This window comes from Schistocerca gregaria, chromosome 8, assembly GCF_023897955.1.
Source record: "Schistocerca gregaria isolate iqSchGreg1 chromosome 8, iqSchGreg1.2, whole genome shotgun sequence".
Taxonomy (NCBI): Eukaryota; Metazoa; Arthropoda; class Insecta; order Orthoptera; family Acrididae; genus Schistocerca; species Schistocerca gregaria.
Window position 1 is genome coordinate 292,840,107 of NC_064927.1, and position 11,373 is coordinate 292,851,479.

At 43.7% G+C, this 11,373-nt stretch overlaps 1 protein-coding gene across 2 annotated transcripts; it reads left to right on the top strand.

Moving 5' to 3' along the window:
- The first annotated feature begins 1,996 nt into the window (after positions 1-1,996).
- LOC126285393 (uncharacterized) lies at positions 1,997-10,899 on the top strand. Of its 2 annotated transcripts, none has more exons than XM_049984737.1 (4): positions 1,997-2,081; positions 3,689-3,985; positions 7,050-7,146; positions 10,579-10,899. In XM_049984737.1, exons 1-4 carry the CDS (start codon positions 2,067-2,069, stop codon positions 10,773-10,775), a joined length of 606 nt encoding a protein of 201 aa, XP_049840694.1. In that variant the 5' UTR covers positions 1,997-2,066; the 3' UTR covers positions 10,776-10,899. The 2 variants fall into 2 exon arrangements, with proteins under 2 accessions (XP_049840694.1, XP_049840695.1); XM_049984738.1 differs by having other exon boundaries at positions 2,050-2,081; positions 3,692-3,985.
- The last annotated feature ends 474 nt before the right edge of the window (positions 10,900-11,373 follow it).

Genomic DNA, 11,373 nt, shown 5'->3' on the forward strand with positions numbered 1-11,373 from the left:
TTTTTTTACCTGTCTGGAAAAATTCCCTGTGCCAGTGAATCATTTATTACAATACTAAGGGTATTACTTGTTATTTTTAACACATTCAACTTACATACCGCTAACATTAAAGAAGTTACCAGAATATCAGTAAATGCCATGTGTAAATCTTATTAAGTTAGAGTGGTGGCAATACAAAGCTAAGTAACACCGGCGTATTTTCAGCATCTGATGAATTTCCTTTTACATAATCAGGTTGTTCGTCACTGTCATCAAAAAATGGACCACTGTTGTTATTCACATTCACGCCAACGCCTGTAAGTCCGTCTTACATAAAATGATTGCGGGAATAGGGTTGTTCCCTCTGACTGACGTGTAGGAATAATCCCACCTCTTCTACAATCGAAATGGGAGCCAGCATGCAGTCACTGGTATCCGTAGACTTCTTTTTAACAAAGCAGTCCCTCCGATCAACACTTGGAGAATTGATCCAAGGGATCGCTTTGTTAAAAAGGTGTCTACGAATACCAGTGTGCGTGTGCTGGCCCAAATTTCGATTTACGTGAGATGGGGTGCTTACTACACGTCAGGGGATCTGAAGATGGCGTATTGTAATGCGGAAACTGGTTGCAGAAATAAAATAAAACTGGGAATTTAGATGGCTGAAAGTGTTTTCATTTGACATTTTTCCACACCACACTTCCATCTCTGTTGGCACCACACAGTTTTCATCGAAAGACAAGAAATAACAGCGACGTATAAAGTGACCACACTAATTCTTACTTTGATTCACCGACCCCTTGAATTTTGTATGAAAAGAGGAATATTTTCGGGGCATTTTCTCTGAAACGATACGTTAGGCACTAATTTCAACCTGTATTTGTAAACAAACTCACAAGGAAACTAAAGGAGATCGGATTTCTGTAATTTTTTTTTGTATTAATTGTATATGAAGTTCAGAACTCAAATATTAGCCACCAAAAGCTGTTAAAAATAAAAATAAATACAAAAACTCGATAAAATCGAGTTTGAAGTTTCCCGAGCAGTTTCAATGCCATAATGTATGGTCAGTTCTTCACTAGGCACTGTGACTCTGTGGTGCAATGCTCCCCTGTCACATGTGGCGCCTGCATTCGATTCCCGACCGATGCACATTTTTAGACAAACGGCTATGTTATACGAGCGTTTCCTTGTTCTTCGAGTGTTTCTATGAAACGTAAAATACACAAAGATGGGAAAATAATCAGCAGTGCTGAAGACGTAATCGCTGGATCAGTGATTCGTCTTGTTCCGGTCATTATTCTTTTGGTTTTTCCCATTCACTTCGGATACCTGCGTAATTTAAACTTAAAATTAAACAAATATATGCTAATTAACACATATAAAATCGTCATGTTATTGAAAAGTCCACGTCTTCTTATTTCTAATCAAAAGTCGCACACAAAAATCCAGTTTTCATTGCGAATATAAATTTTTAATGACTTATCTTTTATAAAAAGTTTTAATAACGATTGCTTAAGTTAAAGACATTATAAATTAAATTATTTTATATCTCTATGTGTTTTACGCTCCACGGAAATGCTCTAGGACAAACACCTTTCTTTAAAAGCATGCATCAGTCGAGAATGGAATGTAGGTGCAAAACATAGCAGCAGGGCAGTTTATCACATAGGTACACTGCCTAGTGAAGAGCTGATCATACTTCACAGTACTGAAAATGCTCAGGCAGCTTCACAGTCGTTTTCTTCGGAAATTTTTGAGAGTTGCATCTAACCGCCTGTGACGTTGATATCTGAGATCTAAACTCAGTTACGTAACTTTGTTTTTTCAAGTGATGATTAAAAGTTAATGTGTGCTCCTCGTACCAGAGTGTAGCGCCTGCAGCAGCGGCGGTAGGGCTAGCGGGCGACGGTCGGGCGACAGTGTGAGGGTTTCGTAGTAGCGACGTAGAAAGTCCGCGCCCGGAGACGGCGGCGGGTGTGTCGAATCCCCGAGCCGCGCCAGAGACGGGGCCGCCGGCGGTATAAAAGGCCCGCCGGCTCGGATGGGCGCCGTCACAGACCACACGGCTCCACAGCAGCGCCAGGATGGCAGCCATTAAGGTGAGGACCGCCTCGGCCTTCTCTAACACTTCCTATGCTACTTCACTCTCAAAGGCTAAGTACTTCGTACCTCTGCGCCACCCAGTCAAGGGCCTTACTTAGATCTGTCCGTGACGCGAAGTCACGATTCCGGATTGTTTCCGTCTTACAGAAGTTCCGTGTGTGCGGTGGCCTTCAGGTCTTTGGAAGTGCAGCAGATGCCCATTCTGTAAGGGTACAGATACTTTCAGCCACACGAAAGTTCGATTAACTCGTCCAAGTTGCGTGTTACATTCGTGAGCGAATAACGAAGACACAGATTCACCAAAACTAATTACAGAAATTAAGATGGTGATAAATGGGAAGACTTAGGAGTCTTCAGTGAGACAGTAATACTTTTGTCCACCAGAATACGAGTAATTAACCACGCGGCACGCTGTTCATTCATTTCTTCACGTTCGGATCTCTCACAGTTCAGTTAGCATTCGTACACTGAAAACAACGTTTTAAGGTTCATTCCAGCACAAATTTCATTCGTTCGTCCGAAGAGTAAATTTCAGCAGTATAAAGTACGCTACGAACATAAAAAGTACCATCACACACTGTTGCCCATAAACAGCGTATCTATAAATTTTCTCCAGCGATAGTAGTACCTATGTTAGCTGTTGTTGTTGTAGTCTTCAGTCCTGAGACTGGTTTGATGCAGCTCTCCATGCTACTCTATCCTGTGCAAGCTTCTTCATCTCCCAGAACCCACTGCAACCCACATCCTTCTGAATCTGGTTAGTGTAGTCATCTCTTGGTCTCCCTCTACGATTTTTACCCTCCACACTGCCCTCCAGTACTAAATTGGTGATCCCTTGATGCCTCAGAACACGTTCTACCAACCGATCCCTTATTCTGGTCAAGTTGTGCCACAAACTTCTCTTCTCCCCAATCCTATTCAATACTTCCTCATTAGTTATGTGATCTACCCATTTAATCTTCAGCATTCTTCTGTAGCACCACATTTCGAAAGCTTCTATTCTCTTCTTGTCTAAACTATTTATCGTCCATGTTTCACTTCCATACATGGCTACACTCCATAAAAATACTTTCAGAAATGACTTCCTGACACTGAAATCTATACTCGATGTTAACAAATTTCTCTTCTTCAGAAACGCTTTCCTTGCCATTGCCAGTCTACATTTTATATCCTCTCTACTTCGACCATCATCAGTTAGCTACAACCTTTTAACTAATATGTGCAATCATTGAGGTAGTTGAGCAGTTAGTAGCTGCTTGGAATTTACAAGTGATCCTCTCATTACATCCTTATTGCCCCATCCTGCCGTCACTGCTTCATTACTGGCAACACAATACCATCCGCCTCCTTCCACACTGGCTCTCGTGACACCCAGTGGTTAGTTACCTATTACTAGCAGGTACCATTGCATGGGGGATACCATTAACCAGGTAGAGTATCTTACAAACAGCTCTTTTGCAGACACATTTTTAGTGGAACCTTCTTCCTTCTATTCTCTACGCTTTCGTTCGGGTCAGATTGAGCTGTTAATAATGGTAAACCTTCTACATCCTTTTGCAATGCCGGTGTAGCTACAGAAGCCCCCCTGTCTGTGTGTGTACAGAAGATGTTGGCAGCAGCAGTTATGGCCGCAGTGTGCTTGCACGCAAGCGCAGGCGGCCACGGCGGGGGCGGTGGTGGTGGAGGCGGGCACGGCGGTGGTGGAGGCGGCGGAGGATACGCAGGCCCCGGCGGTCACGCGCACTCGTACGCCTACTTCCACGGCCCCGTGGAGGGCGGTCACCACGAGATCGTCGTGGACGGAGGCGACGGCGGCGGCGGGGGCGGCGGTCACGGGGGTGGCCACGGACACGGCGGACACCACCACACCCACACCGGCGGAAAGTACGTCGACTACGTGGTGAGTTATGCGTCGCTCTTGTGCGAGGCCGTAAGGGCACTGAAGCAGTGTGTAGCGTGGTCACCTGCAGGCGCCGCGCATGGTTTCCGTACTGGTGAACGCTGCGACATTTTGCGATCAGAACCACTTAACTATTGCATAACACCAAACGCTAACACAAAGACAAGCTCTAAGTTCAGCAGCCGATGTCACACTTAACAGAACACACCTCGCTAACAATGACGCATTTTACAGAGATCTTTACTGCGGAGTATACTAGTCTCGCTGTATGCTCAATGTTTTCCGTGTTTTCAAATTCCGAACTAGAGTTGTTTTCTTATGTTTCTCTTGTGTGCTCAATACGCGGCGTTTATGAGTTCGCACGACGAAACGCCGATGTTCCGTGGCGTCACGGGTCCTGTGCTGTCATTGGCTGACAAAAGCAAGCCGAGTAGTGCTACTGCATATGGCTCTGTTGAAATAACACCTGGATTTGTATTGTGTTTCTAATTTAACTGATGTTCTGATCGTGTCTGCGAGCATCAAGTTCTTTTAACTTCACTCCAAACTCACGGTCCAAGTTTTTGCCAAATAAGTTGCACACTGAATTCATATTGTGCTGTTTTCAGATTCGCGGTATGCTGTGGCTGTTTTCAAAGAAAGAAAACTTCTATGTACTCGTGGACAATATGCTCACACAAAGAAACTTTCTAATAGCTCACTTTACTCCGAAAATGCCGCCAGAAAGTATGGGACTTCGTAGCAACTAATAAAGATAACAGGACATTACGCGTACTTCTCTCCTCCAGTAGTACGTAAAAGTATCACTATGTGGTGTCACTTATGTTAACTATTGTAACGCAGTCTAGCGAGACATTTACAAACCTACCTTGGCTTTCCTATACTGGATAAAACGGCCAACACCAGAAACAAAAAGCTATCTTCAACACTATCGAAACATTAAAAATAAACGTCGATTAATGTTGCATGAAAGTAGAACAGAGATATACAGAGACAGGGATTAGATGGCGGAGGGTCAGTCGCTCTGTTGGTTCCCTTTCGTTGTAAGCAACAGAACGTGAAAATTATGCGAAAGTTGATATGTTAGTTACTCTTAGGCCGAGCGGACAGAACCTTCAGGAGATCCGTAAGAGCTGTACTCCGTGGAAGCCACGCCCCTAAATCTCTATCAGATACAACTAACTGGCATTTCAAGGTGCAGCTTTAGGACAAGCTATTACCTGTTTGAAAAACGTCACTTAGTATCAACAAAAAGTATTTAATTCTGTGTCGGACTTATGCGGGGCCAGCGTCATGGCACTGCGACACATCGCTCCGTGTAAACTGTAACGATTCCGATACTTCATACAACCGACTCAGGCGAATGGTCGTACTGAGCAATTATCATTAAATTTCGTATATCATTTTTAATCTGCGGGAAAGAATCATGAAGATTAGAGTTTAATCATCTTGTAAGCAGCCAAGAATATCTCAAATCTATGCGTCAGGCTCCACCAACTACTATTTTTGTTTACATCAGTCGGAATTCGATTTTTAAGTAACGAAATGTGAATTGATTTGGATGCAGCTTTCCACACATCCAGATTAACAACAACACCCTGTTACGTTGTATTAGTAGGCAGCCATATTGTTCAGCCAAGTTTTTTGATCTTCTGATTCTGGTATGAAGCAGGCAACCATCTTACATCCTCTGAAGCCAGTTGCCTAACTGCAGGCGCCTAGGGCTACTATGCACATTTTCTCTGTAAAAGCACATATTTAAAATTCTCAATAAATGTGCCGAATGCAGCCGAGAATATTGCCTAACTGGGGATCTCACAAGGACCTCTTACCGTTGTATTAACACGTGCCAACGTCGAACCCCTCCCTGATCACGCCAGAGCAGGACGTGAAACAGGAGGGTCGAAAAAGCATAAGCAACTTCTCCTGCTACGGATGGCTTTCAACGGTCCCTAGTGGTTCTGAAAAGCAAAAATTGCGGTCGCACTGGAGTCCAAAGGAGTTTGATCACGTTCAATGCTGACGATGTCCATAAACAAGGGATGAAACGTCAGCAGCGGCACAGGATCTCAAAAACATATTCCTGTGTTTCATCGCAGTGCGAATTGTCGGTTTCAATCGCGACATTTGTGAAACTCAACGTCACTGGGACAGGGATGGTTTCATTGACACCCTTTGTGCCACCCCCTTGAGGTCTTTTCGTGTCTCTTCTGAGACTTCCGGCAGTGTCTGTAAGGTTATCCTTAGCCACCTATAAGGGAACCGCATGATTTCAATGCTGGGTGTCACAGTTCTGACCTCCATCTCAGAGGGGTGAAAATAAGGGGTGAAATGTAGGTAAGAGGTGATGTGACGATCTTCCCACAGTTTGACGTGTCCACTTTGCCGAAGAGCGTAATTGTGGCAAAAGTTGGTGTCAATGTGAAATCATTAACCCACATTACATCACACATGAACTTCTGAGCTCTGGCCTCTTTTTCTAATGTTTCGACACTTTACTGTTTGAAGCGTCTGCGGGTCGCAGGGCTCCATGCTTCTGAACCGTTACAGAGGAAGGTTCTAGTCACCTTTGAGCCTAAATTTCAAACTTATGTATTCCAAAAGGAGAGAATTATGGTGTTTCGGGTAAATGGCTCTTTAATAGCGTGGCGCACTGTATTTCACTGACCATTTACTTACAAATGTCACACATACTATTATTAAATTTTAAGGCTTTTTAAATGCAGTGATATACAATATTTTTAATTAATTATTTTTAGCTGTAAGAGATTACTTATCAAGTTGTATATCGAATATAAACAGAAAACAAGTAGGCTAGGTTGTTCCGTTATAAGTGAGCCACACAGAGTTGAAGCTGCTACATCTCGTGACAGATGTTAAGGGAATATACCGCTGCGTGTAAGCCCATCGCTGTAACTGAATGTTCACTAATCTCATGCTACCTGTAGCTCCATTTCGTATTTACCGCATCATACCATTATAAGCATCAAAAGTAATAGTGTCATACAGTTTCCAGATGGTTGTGACAGACGCCGTAACTGAAGCGTTTCTCCCTTTATCGCAGGCTCATCCTCGGTATGAGTACGCATACGGTGTAGCTGACGGCCACTCAGGGGACCACCACAGCCAGAAGGAATCCCGAGATGGAGACAAAGTCGTTGGTGAGTATAGACAACCATTATTTGACAGTAATTTCGTCCTGCATCACAACTTCTTAGTATAATAAACATAAATCGATGTTGGTAACTAACCAAGAGAAACCAGTACAGTAAATAATATACGCAGGTGGACGAGAAATAGCCATGCGAACATTAGAACCCACACTCTGAGATTTCATGTGCAACCCTGTTTGAAGCAGCATCAGTTTTGTAATAGCCTCTTTCACTGCAGTAATAGTCTTCGTGCGTGCAGAAAGGTAGCATGTGGTTCTCAGTAAGTAGCTTTTATAGAAGAAATGCAAGACGGTACGTAGATTATAAATTAGGTAGAGAATGTAGATAACAATGTCGGTTCGTAATGAAACGATCGTGTGGCATTGATGGTCGGGAGTCTCCACCTAGGGAATTTGGGTTGCCGAGTTGTTGTCTATTCAGCTGACGCCACATTGGGCTACTTATGTGTCAACGCTGATGAAACGATGAAGCAAACGACAGAAGACTCAGTCCGCGAGCGGAAGAAACCTCCGATCCGGCCGGCAATCGAACCCGTGCCCACTGTGTGGCATTTAGATGCGACCACCATTCAGCTAGAGAGGCGGATTGGTTTGACCAAAACGCAGCACGAAATGACGATCTGCCACAGGTGTTGCATCGCTGAGATCTAGGCCTTGCCTAGTAGGTATCAGCACTTGAATTTAGAAGCTACCTTCTTCAGCCACCTTACCTTAAAGTTTTACGGTCCTTTTTGTGGGGGTCAACTGTTAAATGAAATATGAATTTGTCTATCACTTATCGCTAATTTCACCACTTTTAACGATTTATTAATCTGAAAAATATAAAGATAGTCCGTATTTCAGAGTTCAGGTTGAATTTTAGGTCAAGCAGTAACTGCTAAGTAAGAACAAATGTTAGAGGACGAAAGGGCATTCGACCCTAAATATTCCCAGGCCTATTGTAACACTGCAGTGTTCAAACCAACCTAGGGACTGGGAAGAACTTCACCTTTGGCGTTCTTTTAACATACTGGTATAATGTAGGAGAATTCCTGTACAAAATTATGGAATCGAACTAGAATGTTTCGTCCTAGCTGAAGCTATAACAAATTAACACAGAAATTGATATGAAAATAAACGAGTTTTGCTCCTACATGATACCAACAGAACATACGAGAATTACGGCTCTCCCACCTATCCCATGCATGTCGGTAATCCAGGTGCCTGACTGACGTATTTCCACTAAGGCCGGCAGTCACTGCTGTTTACCGAGGATAATTCTTAAGTAACTGTGAAAAGAAAGGAGGACAATTCGTATTGGACAGGGGATCAACTGCATATTTTCACAAGAATTAAAATAACCCGCTCCAGTTCAAAAGGAATAATTGCGTATATAATTACAATACCAAAAGAAAAAATGACATTCACTGCCCAGACTAAGGGTACCTTTAGCCACCAAAATTTTTGAGCACTATGCCCAATGATATAAATTGCCCGACAACAAAGTTAAATTTGAAATCAAACTGCAATGTTTCTCCCTGACAACTCCTACTAAGTAGCACTCCGTCGTCGTCAGGCCACGAGTGGCCTACCGGGACCATCCGACCGCCGTGTCATCCTCATAGAGGGTGGGGATGGGAGGGGCGTGGGGTCAGCGCGCCGCTCTCCCGGTCGTAAGATGGTATTCTTGACCGAAGCCGCTACTATTCGGTCGAGTAGCTCCTCAATGGGCATCACGAGGCTGAGTGCACCCCGAGAAATGGCAACAGCGCATGGCGGCCTGGATGGTCACCGATCCAAGTGCCGACCACGCCCGATAGCGCTTAACTTCGGTGATCTCACGGGAACCGGTGTATCCACTGCGGCAAAGCCGTTGCCTACTATGTAGAAAAATTCTTATTTATGTAATACATAAAAGGTAGTGAATACGAATTATTAATTCCCGTCTGTATTTAAGGGAAGAAAATCTCTTGCCACTGTTCAGCATCTAGCCTTATTTACATATGAATGTAAAATAATTAGTTTCACATCATTATCATCAATTCTAGAAATCGTCCATGGAACTAATGTAATTTAGAGAAAACACGGCAAACCTAAATCTAGGTGTCTGTCAGAGAATCTAAGCGATCAAAATCTTTTCGTTCGAAGGCCGCACACTCCAGAATCGATATTTCAGTCAGGAAAAAACGCTTTGAGCATTGAGGCAATCATCCAACCAACGCATCAGATTGAAGACATCTGCTTGGTGGTGCTGCATGAAGAACTCTGTAACTATTTGCTGCACATCCGCGACCAGCACAATATGTCTTCCCTTTTTCAAGAGTTTTTTAAGGGACCGAAGGCGAGATAATCGCATGAGGAGAGATCGGGGCTATAAGGCGGGTGTTCGAATGTCTCCCAGTTGAGTTGGTGTAACGTCTGCCTTATGACATCTGCGACATGGTGACGCGCGTTGTCACGAAGCAGCATGGAACTTGGCGAACAATTCCACATTTGTGGTTTCCAACAGACATGCTGCCCTACACACATTCTTTGTTAATTGATGGTATTTGTCCTCCGGCACCCAAGTTCAAATGTGTCTGAATTTCTAAGAGACCAAGTTGCTGAGCTCATTGGCACCTAGACTTACACACTACTTGAACTAACTTTTGCTAAGAACAACACACACACACCTATGCCCAACGGGAGGGCCCGCGTAATCCGTGACATGGCGCCTCAAACCGCGCGGCCACTCCGCGGGGCTCGGCAGCCAAGAAAAGAACACCACGTTGGTACGTTTGGACGCATTTGATAACAACGTCGGCAGAGTTCGCGTTTCCGCATTTACCGCAACGTACGTCAGAGAGACACGAATACCACGCTAATCCCTTGCCTACGCCTCGGTGATTGTATATCCGCGCCGGCGCCGCGCTACGTTCCATAAATGGTGCAACAAAGCCGTGAAACTGAAACCTTTTGATCGCCCCTTACTCAAGAACTACAACTGAAAACAAAGTCAACTACTCTGATAGAAAGGTGACAACTTCCCTTCATAATTTATTACTCGGTCTCCACAGACATGCAAAATGCATATTTACCTCCTTACTTCAAGTGAAAGGTGCAGGGAACCGACTATCCCTTAAATAATTTATACTTGATTCGAGATACTTTTTTTCTTCTTCAATACTGAGAAATACAAATTCTAGAATCCAAACATATGGACGGCTGTTTTGTTCGAACCTCGGACGTTCCTAATGTCTTAGGATCTAAATTGTTATATGTTCTCATGTATAAATTCTCATCTTATGTGACGATGTTAAATTAAATTAAAATCCATTCTCTTGCATCTCCTTTCCTGCATACATTTTATTTCCCTCGTCACCCCCACTGTAAAACACAGAAGCAAAGAGTATGTACTGATATGTATTAAAATTTAACAACAGAATGCGTTTTGCCGTTGTAGGAGAGTACACAATTAAGGAACCCGGCGGCAACGTGCGGACAGTGAAGTACTACTCGGACAAGAAGGGCGGTTTCTTCGCCGAGGTCCATAACAGCGGCGGAAACGACCACTCCGGAGGCACCTACGGAGGCTACAGCCACGGAGGACACGGCGGCGGCGGCGGCGGCGGCGGCCACGGAGGCGGGCATGGCCACTAGAAATACGACTCGGCGGAACCACTGCAATACAAGCTCAGCTTAAGCTTTTTGTACTTTCCTGTTGAATTTTTGTTTGTATATAATTTTTACAATTGAATTATAAAATAATTTATTACGATTAGAATATCGTCAGTTGTTCTGTCTTATTCCTGGTGGCGAAATGTCTCACCAACGCCTCTTTCAATCTGCTCTATAGATCCCTGTTTTTATGTCACATTCACCCGTATCTGGAGTCCAGACTGTTATTCTAAATGAAGCATATTTTACGGTGAACAGAAGAGCTAAGCAACACGAAATTTCTTCATATTCTTAACTTAAAAGTTGGTACCATTGACTGAAGAGAAATGGAATTATAAAGGACTCTGGTTTCATACTATAAAAGCGTCAGTTAGTGTTACCAGCTTAAGATCGAGACAAGACTGACTGAGACAAGAAAGCAGGAATTTGATATAAGTAAATAACAAAACATATAAAAGTGGGCAGCGTGGGGGTATGGCCGCCCTGTAACTGGCTAAAACTTCTTAAGGAGCGCTGACCTGTCAGAACTTTCCATCTGCCTAGCATTCTCTCGTTCTGAGACTTGGTGTCATCCATTTGT

Excerpts from the sequence above, each read along its gene's own strand:
- LOC126285393 (XM_049984737.1), top strand. Across the intron at positions 3,986-7,049 it reads GAAAGTACGTCGACTACGTG|GCTCATCCTCGGTATGAGTA; the intron begins GTGAGTTATGCG and ends CCTTTATCGCAG. Across the intron at positions 7,147-10,578 it reads AGATGGAGACAAAGTCGTTG|GAGAGTACACAATTAAGGAA; the intron begins GTGAGTATAGAC and ends TTGCCGTTGTAG.